At 32.1% G+C, this 20202-nt stretch overlaps 2 protein-coding genes across 2 annotated transcripts; both read right to left on the reverse strand.

Annotated features, from left to right (window-relative positions):
* Positions 1 to 1500: 1500 nt before the first annotated feature.
* Positions 1501 to 2964, reverse strand: LOC118481661 (ATP-dependent DNA helicase PIF1-like). Its single transcript, XM_035976834.1, has one exon. The coding sequence runs from the start codon at positions 2962 to 2964 to the stop codon at positions 1501 to 1503; it is 1464 nt and encodes a 487-aa protein (XP_035832727.1).
* Positions 2965 to 3019: 55 nt separating this feature from the next.
* Positions 3020 to 7042, reverse strand: LOC110875322. The gene is made up of 9 exons (XM_035976835.1): positions 6970 to 7042; positions 6767 to 6886; positions 6459 to 6656; positions 6120 to 6362; positions 5718 to 6008; positions 4727 to 5392; positions 4529 to 4624; positions 3313 to 4457; positions 3020 to 3061 (listed from the first exon to the last, which is right to left on the reverse strand). The coding sequence occupies exons 1-9, from the start codon at positions 7040 to 7042 to the stop codon at positions 3020 to 3022; spliced, it is 2874 nt and encodes a 957-aa protein (XP_035832728.1).
* Positions 7043 to 20202: the final 13160 nt, after the last annotated feature.

Raw genomic sequence — 20202 nt, forward strand, 5'->3', positions numbered from 1 at the left:
CAATAAGTTATTGCAACTTATATGTTTTTTTTTGTTTCGATTGATACGAAATACCGTATGAGTTTGCAAACTTATTGCGCGGAGAACAACTTCCATATGTTTATGTCTTCAAATTATTGATGATGATTTATCGTGAGTCATTTAGTTATAATTTTTGTATTTAGTTAGTTGTTAATTCTTTAAAGATGCCTTTAATTTCATTTTTAAAGTTGTTTTTGTTTCTATAAACAGATTACTGTTGTTAAAGATGATTTTTGTATTCGGAATTATGATTCGGTTTCTGTAAATAGACTTTGTTTCTATAAATAGATTACCATTATATATTTTTTAAAACAATGGTTACTTACTTTGCAGTTATGGATCCTAAAAACATCTCTTATTCGTTGTTAAAGGTGATTGAGGAATATGATCCTATATTTTTCGTATGTTTCCTTAGTGATTTGATTTTTAAATTTTAAATTTTGAAGTCAATCATTATTTTAAATTTAAATTTTGAAGTAAACCATCATTGTGTTTGATTTTAGATTTTCAATTTCGAAGTCAATTATTATTTTAAATTTAAATTTGAAAGTTTTTTTATTAATGTGTTTCATTTTAAATTTCGAATCTGTAAATTGAATTTAAATTTGAAAGGTTAGACTTTTCTAATAAGTTTGCTTGATTTACGGGATTGGATATTAGTGATTTGATTTTCAGATTTTAAATTTTACATTTTCAAGTCAATCATTATTTTAAATTTGAATTTTGAAGTAAACCATTATTGTGTTTGAATTTAAGATTTGAATGCTTTGAAATCTTGATGATTTTTATATGATGGTTTGACTATATTATTTGTAATTTTAGGGATGCTTCGAGTCTTCGACTATTATTTTTGTACTCGAGTTGCATATCTAATTCAAATTGTGTTTTGTATTTTTAGGTGAAGAGCTTCTTTCAGACTCCTTCCCCTACAAGGAACTCTTGAATAAGATCTTATGAGAAGTTGAAGGAAAGGTATATCTTGCACCGTTCTTTATCTATATCTATACTAGTTTAAGAACCCGCGAGGTTCGCGGGTGGACTAAAACACAAATGAATAACTTTAATTTATTGAAGTAATCGTTTGAATTAAATAACCGTTCAAGTAATAATAAATTAGTAAACTACAATGAGACAAATAATATTGTGTATATGGAAGATAATGGATAGCGAATTATAAGTGAACGTACTGTTTATTTATGTATACTTTTAGGTTAATATTTAAGTATGTGTATGAGTATACATGTTTTTTTATTACATTAACAAAATTGATTAAAAAACAACAAAAATTAAACATTAAATGACTTCAAAAAAATGTTATTATGATTTTTAGGGAACAGTTACATGGAATGAATGATCAAACGATGAATGAGTACATGGAGATCACAAGTCACGAAATACTTCTTTGTAAACTACATTTGTCGTTTTATTAGTAGGTTTGCCGTCATTGTCCAAAATCAGAAGTTTAACTCCTTGTCTGGTTTAAACTCTCGATAAAGCAACATACAGCTGACCATGGGTGAAAACTGGTTGTTTCAGATACAGACCAACTCTAGACAGTGATTGTCCCTGACTCTTGTTAATAGTCATTGCGAAACAAACAGCCAACGGAAATTGTCTCCTTTGAAACTCAAAGGGAATTTTTTTATCAGAAGGTATCAAACTAATCCTTGGTATATAAGTGCGAGTGCCTATGTTCCCTCCGGATATTATCTCGGCTTCTATTACACGGTTATACATTTTTTTGACTTGTAGTCGTGTACCATTGCAAAGACCATTTTGTTGGTCAATGTTACGTAATAGCATCACCGGCACGCCTACTTTTAGTGCTAGCCTATGATTAGGTAAGCCGGATACTTTAAGACCGTTAAGCACATCAGGAGAGTATAGTTTTTGTTGTGTAGCGTTTGGATTTTCAGACTGACAAAGACTATCTGAACTAAGATATTCTCGTTCTTCGCCTGGGAATAGTGACAACAACCGATCATTAATTTCATGCACAACCTCGTTCTTAGGTGCAAGTATAGCCCTCTCACTGAAATAATTCTGATTGTTGAAGTTTTCAAGAATTGAAGGATACACAAAATCAATTAAAGTTGAAATGGGGTCCGATGTATCAGTGATTAGAAGGTCGCTTGGTATTTCAATTGACGCTTCTCCATCATTTGGACCACCAACATTTCCCTCACCTATATCCAAAAGCCATTTTGCAAATTGTTTTATTTCTTCAGCGTCCGATGCTGAAATTCCAACTGTTAACCTCATGTTTTTTGTTAGTCTCAACAACTTACATGTATTCCACAGATAAGACGAACTTATTGAGGCATTGACAATCTCTTGTCTTCCACCATTTGGAACAACAGGAAGGATCTGTCTAAAATCGCCTCCTAAAACAATAACCTTTCCTCCAAAGCGGATATTTGATCTGTTGGAAGTGTCGATATTGAAAATGTCGTTCATTGTTCTATCCAACGCTTCGAATGCATGCTTATGGACCATAGGCGCTTCATCCCATATAATCAAGTTTGTTTCGTGTAGTAGTCTAGCAACATCTCCATCAGGTTTTATATGACAAACTGAATCCTCTGAAAGATTCAATGGAATACGAAACCTGGAATGCGCGGTCCTGCCACCAGACAATAACAACGACGCAATCCCACTGGAAGCAACGTTTAATACAATTTGACCTTTTGATCTGATTGCCGCAGATAATGTCTTCCATAAGAAGGTGTTCCCGGTCCCACCATAGCCGTACACAAAAAAAACCCCACCTTTGTTACCCTCAATTGCGTTGATTATTTGTTGGAAAACTGACCGTTGCTCCTCAGTTAGCAAATTAAGTTGATTATTAAATTCAACTTCAAGATTGGTTTGGTCGTAGATACGCTCCTCGTTAATCAAACGATTGTCTGAATCAGACATAGACGCATTATCTGGGTACGGCATTGTCTCAAATCTTTGAGTGATGAGTTGTTTCTGGCTAAGAATTTTTCAACTTCACTCAAAACGTAGTTTTTAAGCTGGTCATCTGGAATTGATAAAGCTGTAAAAAATGGAAAAAAAATATATTATGAAATCAAAAAATATTTAATGAACCAAACCATATAGCATAAATGAAACACAAAACCATGTTTTCTTTAAACCAAAATTATTTTTTTTTTGTATCGCAACCAAAAAAAAAGGGGGGATAAGAACAACATTTTGTGTAAAAGAATTACCTGTAACTCGATGATATTTTCTAAGTCTGTAGATAAAGTCGTCTGTCATGTATCTCCATGTGCTTTCCCATACAACCTCTGGTCTGGATAACGTATTTGTTAATAGCAAAGTAGCAAATAAATTACGAAGATACGAAGGGGATCCTGTTTCATTTGCTTCCTTGATTGCCTCAATGTATTCTGCGTCATCGTCCAAAAGACCGAGTGCATAACATGCATCTCTAAATGTATCATATACCTTACCATCAACTGTTTTAATATCATCAAAAGATTTTGGTCCTTTCACTTTGTTAAGAAGAATTCTTAAAAAATATGCTTCCCCAAGAGACGGACTTACAGCGTGAATTCTCCCAATTGACTTATGTCTTTGTCTAGGTTCCCAACAACGTTTATCAAGCTTCCATACATACCAACTTGGAAACTGAACATATGTAAGTGTGCGGGCCAATGTGTCATTCGGGTCTTTGTTACGTTCCATCCAGGAAAGAAACATTGAAGCTTTGACAGATGGTTTGTTAAGGACTTGATTAATATCCTCGTCGGGTCCAAAAACAACAGGTTGTTTTCCGGGAAGATGGAAAGGCAGCCTCATAACAGAAGGAGTCCTGTAATGCACATCGTAGGCGAAGATCCTCCAAGATGCCTCACAAGCCGATAGATACCTACAATCATAATATTCTTTGACCTCGTCTTGTTCTAGTTCTTCATTGTTATTATCATGTTGGACAACAGCAACGGTTGCTCTATCAGGGCCTTTATTTATATATTTAAACAAATATTTAATTGATCCGGCTTGATTGCACCACTCAACATTTATATGTGCCTGGTACCGTTTCAAAAGTTTTTTGTTGTATGGCACAACACTTCGGTTGTCTAAGTCGATTCCATTTTTTACTACATAAGCACCATTATCTCTTCTTTTGTATATTGGGAATCCATTTGAATCCAGTGTAGTATGATCTTGAAATTTCTTTGGAAAACCCTTCGAACACTTATTGTCAACCATACATGGACAACTTAAATTAGCGTTACCACATGGACCATGAATCATATAGTCTTTCACAAGTGCATATAATTTTGCATCTTCATCTTCATCAGGGATTTCTGCAGTTATAAATGGATCAACATGGTCTACCGTTGGAAGTTTGGATTCATTTTCTAAGAATAAGCATAGGTGGGCATGAGGCAATCCTCTCTTTTGAAACTCGATTGTGTAAACAACTGTACAAAAAGAAATCATTAGTAGATTTAAATAATCTAATATGTATATAAAAAGCAATTTGATAAAATACCTGCTGCAACTTTTCCAAATAGATGGCGTTCTTTAAAATCTTTGCAAATTGAATCCAACTTTATTTTAAACAATCTGCTCAGTATATCAGGCCTATCTTCAGGTTTAAGATTTGTGTCTCTAAGAAACCTTTTTACCTCAGGCCACTTTGGGTTGCACGTGATGGTTATAAAAAAATCCGGATAACCAAATCACTTACAGATAGCCATGGCATCTAAATAATTTTGCATCATATATCTAGCGCCACCGGTAAACGAAGAGGGCAAAAAGCTTCGTTTTCCAACCTTAGATATGTCTTGCTGGCCCTTATTTCTTAATTCACATAGACTTTCATAGCTATCTGACCTTAGATTCTTTTGTTGAAGTCGTATGTAGTTAAGCCTTTCGCTCTCAATCATAGTATACGCATCAACCAAGAATTGTTGAAAGAGTCTCCTTGAATTTAGAATCAATGAAAACTGATTAATTCTGTCTTGCACACGATATGCAAATAACTCTCTCATTGTACAATTTGGACGTTTCTTATTGATTACGTCTACGACACCTCGATGAGGGATGTCAATTCTGTAACCATCATCTCCATAAGGGAATAAAATAGGATATTGAAGTGCAAGGTATGAAGGATGCAATTCACTAATTCGTTTCAAAGTACCTGTCTGCGTTTCAATAACTATATCTCTATTGTTGATTGTGTTGGCAATATCCCCCACAATTAGAGCAGCAACTTCACCACAGGTTGGTAAATTATACGTTCGTCCATCCTTTTCTCTAATACCAATTAGACGAAGCTTGAGATTAAGATCAGGGTTTTCATGAAAACAGTCTCTAACCATCCTATAAGCTTTTACCAACTGATTTTCGGAATCTAAAACGCATTTTATATGTTCAATCAGTTTACTATCAAGTTCAGCGACACTTGAGGAGGATGAATCCTTGGAACGACTGGTTAAAAAATAGCGGAGTGTCAAAAAACATCAATATTAATAAAAAAAATACTATAGAAAGATTTGATGGGAAAAAAATTATACTTTATTATAATTACCTAAAAACGGATTGTCTGTTGGAAAGTTCGTTTTCAGTATCGAAAATTTAGAGCTGGCAAAATTTTGGTTGATCTCCGTCTTCCGGAAGCAGGCTTCCAGTGCTGTGGTAGTTCTCTCCACTAATTCTGTAGCAGAATGGTCCATTACCTCTGTTAACAGTGGGATCAACCTTACCACCCATTGACGTGAAAGCAAACATGGAGTTATACCGTCGAATATTATGCAAAAAATGTTTGCTTTCTTTATCCTTATACGTAAAAAGTTTCTTATAACTTGGAACAACATCTTTATAATCTGGTAGCTCTACTTTGCCATAACCACAACATAAGAAATAGCATATTCTTCCTTTCTCTTTTCTTCCCCTTCCTTTTTCAGCATCCCATAATTTAGCATTGCATACTTCACAAGTAATACATTGGTCACCATGATCAAAATAATCTGTAAAGTTAGTTGAAGAAAAAAAGAATATTACTTTACGAAGTATATGTTTGTATAAAAATAATATATACTATTTACTTAATTCAATAAATAAAGTAATTGTGATTATACCTGTTGAAACTCCTTTGTAAATTGCATCATCTGTAGTTTCCTCTGTCGTCAAGTCAATCATTGGTATAGGAGATGTAACTCGTGATTTACTTAATAACTTACGTTTTCCTGGCGACATCCTCTGTAAAGAAGAACTTTCGAGAATAGTAGATGTGTTGCTAGAATTTGTGATGTTTGAAGATAGAGAAAAACGACGAATGTTTATTGGAGTAGTCAAGTTGTTTGTAAGACAACTAACATTACCTAAATAACATAATATACTCCAACTTATTAACTTTTTTAAACATATATACTGTATTTTAAATTAAATTTGGATTATTCGGTAAATATAATTTTTACTTGTAGGTACAACCGACGTTGTAGGAGTAACATTGTGCGTGTTGAAAGATATCAATCTTAAATCAGTAGAAGATGATAAAGTATTGGAAGGGTATAATTTTCGTCGTTGTAGACTTGTAGATCTTTTACTGTCTAAATATAATTTCCTTAACCTCCGTCTCTCTTTGCAGTCATTTTGAAGAAGTCTCGGGTCAAAAACTGTAATATTATAGTAAAAAACAGATAATTCACATGTAAACATTATCCAATTAAGAAATAATTTTTTTTTAAAAATAATATCCTACTTTAAACATTTATTAAAGTTTTACCTCCATATTCAATGGACGCCTCTGTTGTAACATTGACCATGTCATGCGGAATGTTTGTATTGCAAGGTTGCTTGCCGAAAGACGAAGACTCAATCTTTGACCTTTTCGGCATGACTATAACTGTAAAATGGTAGATGAAAAATTAAGTAACCTGATCTCTAAATTTATACTTTATTTTGATAAATCAATAAAATGGCACTTACGGTTTGCAATGTTCTCATTCTGTACATCTTTTAATGAAGAAGACAAATTTTCACTTTTCGATCTTTTTGACATCACCGGAAATGTGATTAAGGTTACTGCAATAAGAAGAAGAAGAAGAACACCAAATCGTTAAATGTATAACCCTTAAGTAAACCAACAAACTTGAGGCTTACATAGTAAAAGAAATAAGAGTCTTCGTTCAATATAAATAGTGGTTTACTTATTTTTGGAATCAATTTAATACCATATCAAGTTAAATTGCAAAAGATTTTCTTGATTTATGGTTGATTAGTTATTCCAAAATTAAAATTACCTATATTTTCAAGCTTTCCAAGTATAGTTTTTGTATTTTTGGTATGTTATGAATTACAATAATCAATTGACGTATATTGATTATATCATCAACATTAGACGGATAAGTAGCAAACAAATGTCAATACAAAAATTGACAATAAATACTATATTCAGTAGTATAGCATTCTGGAATTTAGATATACATTTTTAATTAGATAAACAACCATAAACTTAAACACTAAACATATACACAACAGTTAGGTAACATACAAAAGTCTACTAAGAAATAATTCCATATGGTTACATGTTCAAAGGATAGTTACCAAAACAAAGACCAAACAGTTGTTATAAAGACAGTTTATAAAAAGTTCGGTGCACTTTTGCTTAGACATGTCGGACATTATTTAAGATGACGGTTTTCTTTGAAGTCACATAAGTGAAATCAAGCATGTCGCCATCATTCAACTTATTTTCCGCCATAAATACAGGCCACTCTATGACTGAATAGCGTAATGCACTTCCGTTTTTTCCGGTTTGACTTCATAAGTACTAACTTGCCCCTGCATGTTTTCAATCTTCAGTGTATGAAGCTTCTTTGTAAAACCAGCGCGGTTTGATACCCCGACGGGAAGACGCTGCATGTAACAACGTTTATTTAACAGTTTACATCTTAAACATCCAATAATGACGAAAAATAATGTAAATTTAAAGATTTATTATATTCACAAAAAATACCAGCCTGTATTCCCCTTTACGTGTGAAGTTCAAAACTTCCGGATCTTCAGGAATAGTGTGTTGTCCGCAATTGTCTCCATGTAAACGCTTCTTAGACTTGGAACTACCAACCGACCTTATACTTTCCTTTACCTTTATGATTAAAAAAATGTTATCTTCAAAACGATACCATATTATTGTTAACAAATTAATATTATTTGTATGAATCTCAAAACTTACATCTTTTGTGAGATATTGAGATCCTTCAGATATAAATCCCTTGGAAGTACATTCAACGTCATGTAGTTTACCCTTACTTGTATTTCCAACTCCCTCCTTCATGGTAATGGCATCTTCTTGCGGAATGCAAATATCCTGTTAAAATGCCACATTTTACATTAAGATAAATAATGTACATGAGTACCTGTTATGCTAAATATCAGATGAATTTTATGTATAAATATACATTTATAAAAATATACGATTACCTGGTGGTCATTTGGTTCTTCATGTGAAAAAAAGAAGCCATAATCTTTACGTAAGGCCTAAAAATGACAAAATGCAATATAATTACTGCCATATAACCATTAATCAAAAATGTGTTTATAGATATTAGTAGTTTACCTCGTCTACTTTATGAACGAACTGATCACGAGATATTTCAAGAACCTCATCATCGGAATTGTCTCCCATTATGAACACAACCAGCAACTGAACTAAAAATAGAGTTAAGTGAAAGTGAGCATTAGAAATATTATTAAATATACATATAGATCCATCATAAATCAAAATTTTAACCAACAGAATAATTACATTCAAAGATGCAGTTTTTGAAAACATATACTACAAAAATAAAGAAATTTTTTTTACTAAATATGTTTCAAACAATGAAACATCAATATCAAAAAATAATACATCATTAATTCACAAAAATAGTATAAAATGTATTCAACGATCTATAGATTACATCTATAAGGACCGTAAAACAATAATATAAGACTCAACAAAAACAGGAAAGTATGAAAACATTCATTTAAGTCTAAGATTTAAAATAAAAACAGTGCATACTACCTAGAGGATACTAATCATTACATAAAAGATCCAAGTTAAAGGTAAAAGATAGTTTCGACAAAAGGTTAACAAACTTTAAACATGTAATTACTGTCATTTGTTAAAGGAGAAACTTATAAAAACTTTATTTATAATTAAGAGTCAAACCATTAAATCTGCAAATGAAACAATGATTTCTGACTAATCGTGATAAAATCCATTAATAAAATGACAACATCTTATAATAAGTTTATGACATACGAATTTATCTTTTTAATGGAATACCAAATAACATCACAACTGTAAAAAAAAAAATAAAACAAAAACATAGATTCAGGAACAGTTTTTTTAGAATCTTAAAGATCAATATGAAGACATGCATACTATGAAAATAATATCTGTTAAAAATATTAAAAAAAATAAAGAACACAAAACTCTCAAAAGCAGCAGATCCTTCAATAAGATTCAAGACATAGAACAAACATTCATCAGCTTTAAAACCACATTATACCTAAACATTCATCAGCTTTATACATAAACATTCATCGGCTTAAAAACCTTAGATAAAACATCATGAAAATAAATAGAACAAACACTGTATATAATGCTTTGAGTTTCCAGTAGAATCAAAAGTAAAAGATCAAAACAAACAAATGATGTAGCAAAAAACGTTTCGTTGAATAACATATAAGATATAGAAACACCCAACAGAGACGAAATCAAACTTCTGAACAAACTTCATGAAAAAACTAAAGCAAAAATAAAGTATGTATCAAACATTTAGAAATTACCGATCAAAATTTTTGATGAAGATTGTATGAAGAAGATGAAGATCAAAAGGGTTTCTTGGTTATTGTGAAGGTTAAAGTTGGAGAAAGATACCTTTTGGAAAGTAAATCTTCGGTTGATTAGTGAAAATAACTTCTAAAAGCCGGATATATGTAATTTAAAAAAAAAAAAAAAGGAAATTGTAATAGTTGTTTGTTTAGATATTATAGGGTTATGATGAATTTATGTTACCAATGTACATTATTTCTTTGGAAACATCATAACCATATTTTATTTTGAAATATATAACGAATTTGTTAACTATTGAAGTAACTATCTAATTTTGTATGATTACAAAATACGAAAATTTTAAAAAGTTTTCATATTTAGTTTTAATGCTAATGGTGGTATTACAATCTATTATCTATATTAATAAACATAAAAGATATTTTTATTATTAAAGTAACGAAAGGATAAAATTTCAAATACTTGAGACAAATTAGATAGACCGATAAACAAAATATGAAATAGTATCAAAGAACTTCATAATTTCTAATCGAAAGGCGAAACGATTGTCTCCAAAAAAATGCGCCTTTCGGTCCGTTGTAGCTGTCAACATGTTGGATGTAGTTAAAAGAATCATTGCAAAGTAGAAGTTCAACAGTATCTCCACAAATACTGGTTATCAACCACTTGTTGTCTTGAATTACATTTGTCCTTTGTTGCGGCTCCAAATGTTGAACTATGCGAGCCTTATTGAAAGAAAAGACCTTGATCCAGTCATCATGTTCATATTTGACCAAATCTGCAATTAGTTCACCAGCATATTGAACGACAATGACATGGAGGTTGTTCGAAATTGTTAGAAAATGTACTTGGCAAGGATTGACTTCAATACGCTCCGGAAAACGAAGTAAACTGAAAGATTCAGAGATAACATCGAAAGCAACTATGTTCCTTTCACCAGGTGGAATCTAGTAATTGGAAACAATGAAATAAATTGTTTTACCGGAATAAATTCCAGAAGACCATGAATAAAAGTTTGAACCTAATTGACTTCCGCTCAAGAAATTTAATTTTCTCCATGAGTCATAACGTCGTGAATATACACGAGCAGTAACTACATCCCAGTAACAATTAATATGAAGCACTTTTAGATCGTTGTCCTCGTCAAAGTACATTCCACCAGTATCGTTGTGTCGACCAAAATACCGAATAAAGTAGTCGTCCGATATCAACTTAAAACGCCTGGTCGTTGGATTCCAAAGGACCAGGTCATTGTGATTCCTTTTAATGCAAACTAAAATCAGTCCTTTAAACGAACATAAAATGCTTAAAAAGGATGGACATCATATGGAAAAGTTATTGTTTTGCTAGTATCGACTTCTAAGTTGCCAGATACTATGTCGTCAACGACAATGGAATTTTCTTTAAAAGATAGCAGCTTATTTTGTATTGAATTCCCAACTCGCCGAGTATGGATGAAAACAAACTTTGGTGTGAATAATTCATAACACCATTGTTTAGAAACACATTTGAAACGACAAACTACCTTTGCAGGTAGTCTCGATAATATCTCTTCAAATATCATCTCATCCCCAATAAGTTCCATGATTCGTAATACTCTGAAAAATAAATAAAAAAAAACGATTGTATACAAAGTTATTGTATAAAAACATGATAATTATCAATGGAAAATTAAACATTTATAATACAGTACAAAGTAACTAACCGTGTAAGAGGAGGTGTTATGTATAAGAATTTTTGAATGAGAAAGTATTAGACCTCAATATGTGTAGTCACCAAAAGAGTTGACTTACGTGAAATCTTGTAGGAATAACCTAAACATATGTTTCTTTTTGTCTCTTTCGCCACATATTATTCTTCCAACAACATCTACAAAAGGTACAACTATTAACATAAATTTTCAAATAAATGAAAAAAATATATTATAATAACTAACAGATAACAAATATAATTAAACTTTAAACAATAACATGTAAGCGTCAAGGTTAAAAGAAATTAAACTTACCAACAATATACTTTTCACGTCTTCTTTCATGAGCTAATGTTTTAATGCATGGTGTCAACGGGTACAAAACAAAACCTTTAGGAGGATCAACTAAAAAAGGTGTTAGTTTTGAGAATTCATTAAATACGATCTTTTTTTTTGTTGAGACAATGATGTAGCCTTCATATCTTGGATATTCATGATACATGAGATTTTCGGTTTTGAATTGGGACAGAGAATATAGACCAGCAACCATCTTACTAAATGGGTATAAGTTAGAACACTTGATAGGCACAATTGCTGCAATCTTCTGCCTCTAAACAATGTCATGTAAAATGAATTTCAATAAATTATAGTTAAAAGTAAGTTATAAGTCGAAACTTCAGTAAACATGTTATGAAGTTACCTGTTGGTCGAGTAGCACAACAAGCAATCTGTCTAAGTCTTTGTCATGCCATACAAATTCAAAGCTAACAAAGATAATAGAATACCAAACACCATCTTCTTTCAAGTCAGAAAACAAATCAACGGATTCCACTTCTGCCGTTTCCTTCATTTAGAAAAGACATACTTTAAAAAAACATACAATAGCATAACAAAGCATTAATTCTTGGAAAATGTTATAAACACAACCAATGACATACATACGGAAATGCAAAAGGAACATCTCTTATTAATATACTTGCAACGACACAAAAGGATAAAAAACACAAAAGTTGTAACACGGGAACCATTAATAGGTTTTACGAAAAAACAAACAAACACTCCACGAATAAATAAAAACCAATGAGATGTTCAAAACATTCTTAGTTGCCACAAACTACTTCTCAACCTTGGGAATCAGTAATCCCACTGTAACACCATCATCATCGACAACATCCTTGCCAGCTTTACGGGGTTTTGTAGACGACTGCGAAGACATCACATCATCATCATAGATGCTGTCCAAATTCCGCTTCAGTTCATTTTCCAGGACACGAATTGAGGTACCGTTGACATCTTCATCGGGTGTTTTAAACATGTCTTTAGTAAAATTCGAAACAGGTGTCTCATCGGCTTTGCTACGGGAGACAGAATCCTTAAAAAAGGGAAAACAAATAACGATTCAAAGACAAAAAAAAGCAAAGGAAGTTTAATGAACAACCGGATAGAAATTACACACATTAACGGGGACCTCATCTGCTGCTTTGATGTCAGAGCTAACAACATTCACACGCTCCTCGTCAACAGGCTGAAATATGAAATATAATAAAAGTTATATAATTGATTAGAGTTATATAAAATATAACAAAACAGCAGTGCATAGGTTTTCAAGTACCTGAATGACATAAAAATTTTTATCTAGTTCGGCAATCACAGTTCGATTGTCTGTTAATTTTGAAACAGAGTAACCATCCGATTTGTTTTTTATGTTAAAAGAACCGATGGCTATCTTGAATGCAAACTTCCTGTTGAGTAGAGCATTGAGTTCATGCGGAAAATTCCCTTCGTTAGCTAACTGGCGAGTGATATACAAAAAAAATTTTGTCAAAAAGCGATGTAATGATAAGTAACTAATAATAATCGACAGCTGTAAAACAAAACAACAAAATATAACGTACATCAAGGTTCTTATCCAACAGCTGAGTCGCGTTAACCTTCAACAGCTTAAGCACCTCACGCTCAAATAGGGTGAGCGTCACAATCCCTGTACAATCCTGAACCCGTATCGGAACCCTGATCCTGAAACACGTTAATTATATGTTACACAACAGTAATGGAATGCATAAACATATAAAATATCAATTGATATGTAAAGTAATATTACCTCGGAAAGGAGTAAACAGTCTTACTGTTACAGCCATCGTCCTTACACTCCAGAACCACAATATCTTCAAAACCATCGGAACCATCTTGCTTTTCTTTTGAAATTGTTTTTGTGGTGACCGCTCGATTACAATTTCTGCAAGCATTGTAAAACCAAGAATCCTCGGAAGCAAAACTCTTTATAGTTCCGACAATAATTACAAACTTTTTCTGTACAAAAGATATTACAAATTACGTCTTAATGATATGTCAAGTAAAGAAACATGGTAAAAGTTAGACTTCTAGTACCTCCGAGATTTGATTTAAAGATCCAATAGTACTGAACTCAAAATCTGAAAGATACTCTTCAGTAGGATCCTTTATTCTAGATGCACTCAATCCAGAAAAGGTGGAAGACGTTTCAGGGGTAATGTTTGAAAGGAACCTAACAAAACAATAAATTCAACGTTATTTGTGAAGCCGGTCAAAAAGTCGGGATATGGTGATGTTAAAACATACCTCTTCTTAAAAGTTAATATGTCATCAATTTCAGCGTTGATCAACACGCGAGTGACAGTGTAGAGATTTGAAACATAAAGATACCCTATTAGTGTACACAAAATTCTCAAATTAATTTAGATGGACAATTGTTAACAACAGATTGTGTAATCTAAAAAATATTTTATGAAAATGTAGGAGATTACCTCCCCAGAACCTGTATTTTCCGAATTGAACAATTACAACGACATTTTTTTCATCTTGATTGTCCCTTTCAAAATCCAAAATCTGTTCAGCATAAGCATCCCAAAGAGTAACATATATTTGCTTCCCTCTATGAAAAATAATAACAAAAACAACAAAATTAGAATAGGAGTGATTGAGTTACATATAGTTAGTAGACAAAAAAAGGATTAATAAACTCTAAATCCTGAAGCATGAATGTTAGCTTCTTTTCTTGTTTCCCGTCTTTGGTATCCTCCTTTAGATCATAAGGAAAACTCTTAACGACAAAACCAATTACGTCTACAAATAAAACAATATTAACATAAAATTATTTGTAACATCATATAAATTACATATCGGTATTATATATTAAAAACAAAAAAGTAAATATACCAATAGGACTTTTAAAGGACTTGTTGTCGTCAGTCGGGTCTTCAACAACAGAACTAAAAGGAGAGAAGTCGAATCCCCACTCAGTACCAACAGGTTCATCACAAACCGAAACTATTGCGTTGCTGTTTAGATTAATCTTCGTCGAAATATGGACATACTTAACTTTTTGTCGATTCTCGCCTAATGAAGGATTACGGATGAACAAACATTGCTCCTCCTTCAACAAATGTTCATACTCTCTTGCAGTCTTGGCTAAGACAAAGGCTTGAATTTTCGTCCCCTAATATATACAATAAGTACAGCAAATTAATCCAAAAAAACAACGTAAAAAATATGTATATGAAGTATCATTATAAACAACTTTATGTACACTTACTTCTTCGTCCATTAAAATCATATCATAGCAATAAACCTTTCGAGGATCATTGAAGGCTGCTCGACTCCATAGCCTGACAATGCGAACTTTGATGGTATAGTCATCCTGGTTGAGATTCAAATTTTTCAGCAACGTGATGGCTGGTTGTTCCATTCTACATAGCATGCAAAAAATGAAAGAATTGAATGGACATATAAAATAAGATAAACAAAATGAACATTTAAAATACTACATAGAAACCAATATGAAATAAGTATTGAAAGTCAAAGAAAAGTCATACATTTTGGATGATTGAATGATGATGTTTCTTAGACTGAAGAAACGAATTTGTGAATGAAAATGTATTTCGAAATTGGTATTTATGCTAATATATTATTTTTAGTCATTATTTTTCCCTTAAATATATAAACCAGTAAAAATTTGTACAATCATTTAATTAGTTGAATTGCGAAGTATATTCAATCAATCTATTATTTTAAATAAAATTACAATCATTACCATATTTCAATTTCCATTTTAAATTTCGGAAAATTTAAAAATATCTTGAATTAGAACGGAAATTCAAATTTAAGATACAATAATTTCACAATCATTACCATATCTAAATCATTACCATATTTCAATTTCAAGTTTCATATACGCAAATTTGAAAAAAATTAAATTTAATGATTATGAGTATGTATATATAAAAAGTATATATTCGAATAAAATTACTTAAAAATTGAATTTAGTCATTTATACTAATTAATAAATAAATCATTGGCATAATCATAGTTAACAGATTAAAATTACTAAATATATAATTGATTCCATTTTAAATATATACATTGTGAAAACGGACTACATTGATTGTTGTACAACATCATAAGCAGTTGATGGTTTACATTGAGATGGATTACAGTGGTTGTTGTACAACATAATAAGCAGTGGATTTGTTTAAAGTACAATGTAGTTTACTATGTAAACATGATATTAATGTGAAAATAATGTGATTACACTTACCTGCTCGAGCCATCCAATATAGGTTCTAAACTCCCACTTCAGTAACTTTAATTGAAATGTAACTATTAAAAAAACAAAAAAAAAATCAGTTCAAGTGCTAAATACCGACTCGCCAACACATAAAACAATAAAAATCAGTTCAAAGCTTAAATATCAGTTCAAAGACTAAACATATATTTGTTTTTGCCTCGTTCGCAACATATTATTCTTAAATAAAACCTAATTCAGTACTTTAATAATCAACGTCCCAGATAACATAAAATCAGTCCAATATATCTTTTAACATACCCATTTTAAGCTTTTTTAGTCAAGTGTACCAATGACCTGAGACTCAATACTTAAAGTCTCTAATTATATATATGGAGATTTGGACCCGTTTACAGGTGTTTTATATTGAATGGACAATATAAGGCAAGCAGTTATATAGCAGTTGTAAATGTGCTGTTAATGGTTGCTTTGTAAAGCGGATTGTAATGAAAGAATAAAATTGTTGTAGTAATATTCTGGGTGTTTATACTTTTAGCAAAATAATACTAATTATGTTACTCCGGTGGATGCTGGATGTACGTTCCAAATCCGTGGGGAATAAGGGTTTTTTGTTAAAAAATAATCAGCAATCTTCATATTAGTGTTAATCTTAATCTTAATATGAGAATATATCTATTTAATTGTATCCTTAATAGTACTTTCTATATCACTTCTGATCCATCATACATGTAATGGGAATAAAAACTACTAAAAACATAGAGTAAAGTTTAAACACATGTCATATAGTTGTTAAAATAATAGTTAAGATATTAAAGTAATATAAAAACTTGAAATTCAAAACCAACACCAATGTTAAAACAAAAAAAAATTGAAAGGCAAAAAACATGCCGTAATTGTCTTATAACTAATTGGTACGCCTAACGTAAGGTACAACCCTCTCAACAGTCAAAACCTGATCATTTTCATCAAAGGAAAAGTGAACCTGGTCACGGACCTTAATCCGAGCGGCTTTCATGAACTTCTTCCAAGAGGTCAAAGCGTATCGAAAACCAGTCTTGCCTCTTCTTTCACGTCTTTCACGTCTGGTACCGTTGGTAATCTGCATTGGCGGATCCAGATGCAAAAATCTAACGGTCAAATCTTTTAAACCTTCATGAAGTCTAGCCATGCGTGAAACAGGATCAGGAATCCTCTGTATTGTTGTAAAAACAAAAGAAGAATGTGTATTAAGTAAAAAATGGATAACATTTGTTTTTTAGCAGTATGTAAAATGATTTTAAAACTTACAAAATAATCTTCACCAGCCATACGAACAAACTTTTTTACACCGCCATGTATTTCTTCATCATTTTCATTTTCAACATCAAGAGGTGCAACCTCAGCCTGAAAATTAAATGCATAACAAAAATTAAATTAACATGTAAAAAGTGTATAATTATGTACGAATATGACACTTACCTCATCGACCTCTACGTCTGAATATTTCATTTCAAGACCGTTTTTCCCAAATACTTTTAAATGGAAAAAATTACCAAAATATTTTGTAAAAAACAGAAAACAACCATCCTTCAACTGTAATTGACTAACAATTACGTCAATACCAACGGAAAAACCTACTTTTCCGTCAAATGTTTCAATGAGAACGTTAAACGTGTTGTTGTCTGTAAGTACAGTAGAGATTACATCATTTGACGAATAATCATAGTGTTTTGGCAGGATACATTCGGGAATGACCTGTGAGAATGATAAAAACAAATCAGCAAAAAGTAAATTTAATATAATTAAATTACTACATCAATACAATTGTAAAAATATAGATATAAGTTATCTTACATAAAATTGAGATGATGGAGGGAGCAGATACGTCCAAAAAGTGGTATGACTAACCCCATCAACGAAAGATGTTAACTTAAACGTAGTAGAATCTATAGGATTAAATAGTACCAAACACCCAATGGTTAGTCGTAAATGTTCTACCACTTTGGACCAACCATGAAAAAAGAATATCTTTCCTTTAGAAGCGCTTAATCCAACATTAAATAGTCGGCCATCTTCTGTGTGTATATCAACATTCGTAGGACATTTATATACACCCCATAGTTTGCACGCAGCGTCATCTGGAATACACTGATACAAAAAAACAAAATGATTTATACTTATACTGAAAAAATATTAACAATAAAATAATAACAAACTGTACTTAATATACAGATAAAGAAAATAAAAATAAAGTTATGTAATAATTTGTCATTTACCATAATAAATTCGTCTGCTTTATTCATATGCCTACAAAAACAGGGTACTCTGAAACTGATTTAAAGATTACGATGTTAATCAAGTGTAACATGTTAAGGTTAGCATGAGAAATTAAAAATGAAACCAAAAGAGAGATTCTACAAATGAATTACCTTGATGAACTTTCAGCCATACGAAATACCTACAATAAGAGGTTACATAAACAAAGCACGTCAGATGATTTTTATTTGAAAAATTAAACATTTATGATACATCATAATAAAAAACATGGTTACATTTATAAATGTGTAAGTGCATATATACAAAACAGTAATAAAGAAAAAATATATAGTTCTACATGATGTAATCAGTATGAACCATGTTCCGTTACAGTTTCAATCAATCATAAGGCAATATAAATTATTTTTACAACTAATGTTTCTATATAAATGTGTTAGTTTCTAACCACAAATCATTGAGAAATAACATAGTGTAACATCTTTGTATTAGACCCCAATATATTTTTTAATGAAGAATAAGTATACAGGCCTACATGATTCAATCAATATGTTCATTGTTGGCATACAGTTTCAATCAATCATTAGGCAATATGAGCAATGTTTAGAACTAAGCTTTTTGTATAAATGTGTTAGTTTCTAACTGTTGGTGCACTACATCTGTTGATTCCGTCTAGGTGTCTAGGATCAAGTCTTATATCATATTGTATAGCATAGGGCTCGAAATACGAGAATTGTATAGGAGATATGTGTCTGGATCGCTTTTAGGGCATTAGACATCATGGACCGCTTTTATGGCAGTTATGGGTCGCCTATGTGACATAGGCTGAACCGCTCATGTGTCACATGACCACATGAGCGGTCCAGAACTTCTATATATAGGTCCATGAACGATTCAGTAGAGATAGGTCTTGATTTCCACGCCGAAGCTCTGCCGGTGTGATGTTTGAGCTGTAAAACGTTTCAAATCAATACAAAAGAGAGTTAGAAGGAAGAACGTGCTATTTCTACTTGTGTTTCTTATAGTTCCGCATCTGAATCACAAGAGCAAACCTCTGACCGACTCGTTTGGGTCTGCAATCGATCCTACAAGTGGTATCAGAGCTTAGGGGGAGGTTTTCTGCAGAATATAGCCGGTTTTTAGTGTTATTTCTATCTTCTACACCTTCTTTTCTCATTTCGAGAAGATTTCACGGTCAAAAATCGTTCAAACTCTCACAGACTGTTCATTATAGCACCGAGACAAACCCTTGGGAGTTTTAGAACAAAATTCAACCGAAAAACAGATTAAAACTTGTTCGAAAAGTGGACCGCTCGTATGACATCATGTTGAACCGCTCCTAGATCACTGTTTTGAACCGCTCATTAGTTCAAAATTGCCTGAACCGCTCAAAAATTAACATTCTTAGACCGCTCAAAAGAACAATTGTGAATCGCTCTAAATTCACTTTCTGAACCGCTTATTTAGACATCCAAATTAAACCTTTGAACCGCTCATAGAACCATCTTTGAATCGCTCGAGTGACAAGTCTTGGACCGCTCCAAAGAGCATCTATTGGATCGCTCATCTGATCATTTCTCTGGACCGCTTTTCTGTCTGTTATTTTTGAACTACGTGCTAAGTCAACATGAATTCAGAATTTTTCAACGCTTTTGCCACATCAACTACTCCAGCCGCAATTGCTCAAGCAATGAATTTGGAAAATGAAACGGGGACAACTCAAAAACCCCCTAGATTGATGAGCATCGAGGAGTACTATGGTTGGAAAGATAGATTTGAAAATTGGGTACAAGCCAACCATCTTAGATCATGGGAGTGCATATTGAAGAAGTACACATTTCCACGAACTGAGTTGCAAGTCATCAAAGAGATTTC

The sequence above is a fragment of the Helianthus annuus genome, chromosome 9 (genome assembly GCF_002127325.2).
Source record: "Helianthus annuus cultivar XRQ/B chromosome 9, HanXRQr2.0-SUNRISE, whole genome shotgun sequence".
NCBI lineage: Eukaryota > Viridiplantae > Streptophyta > Magnoliopsida > Asterales > Asteraceae > Helianthus > Helianthus annuus.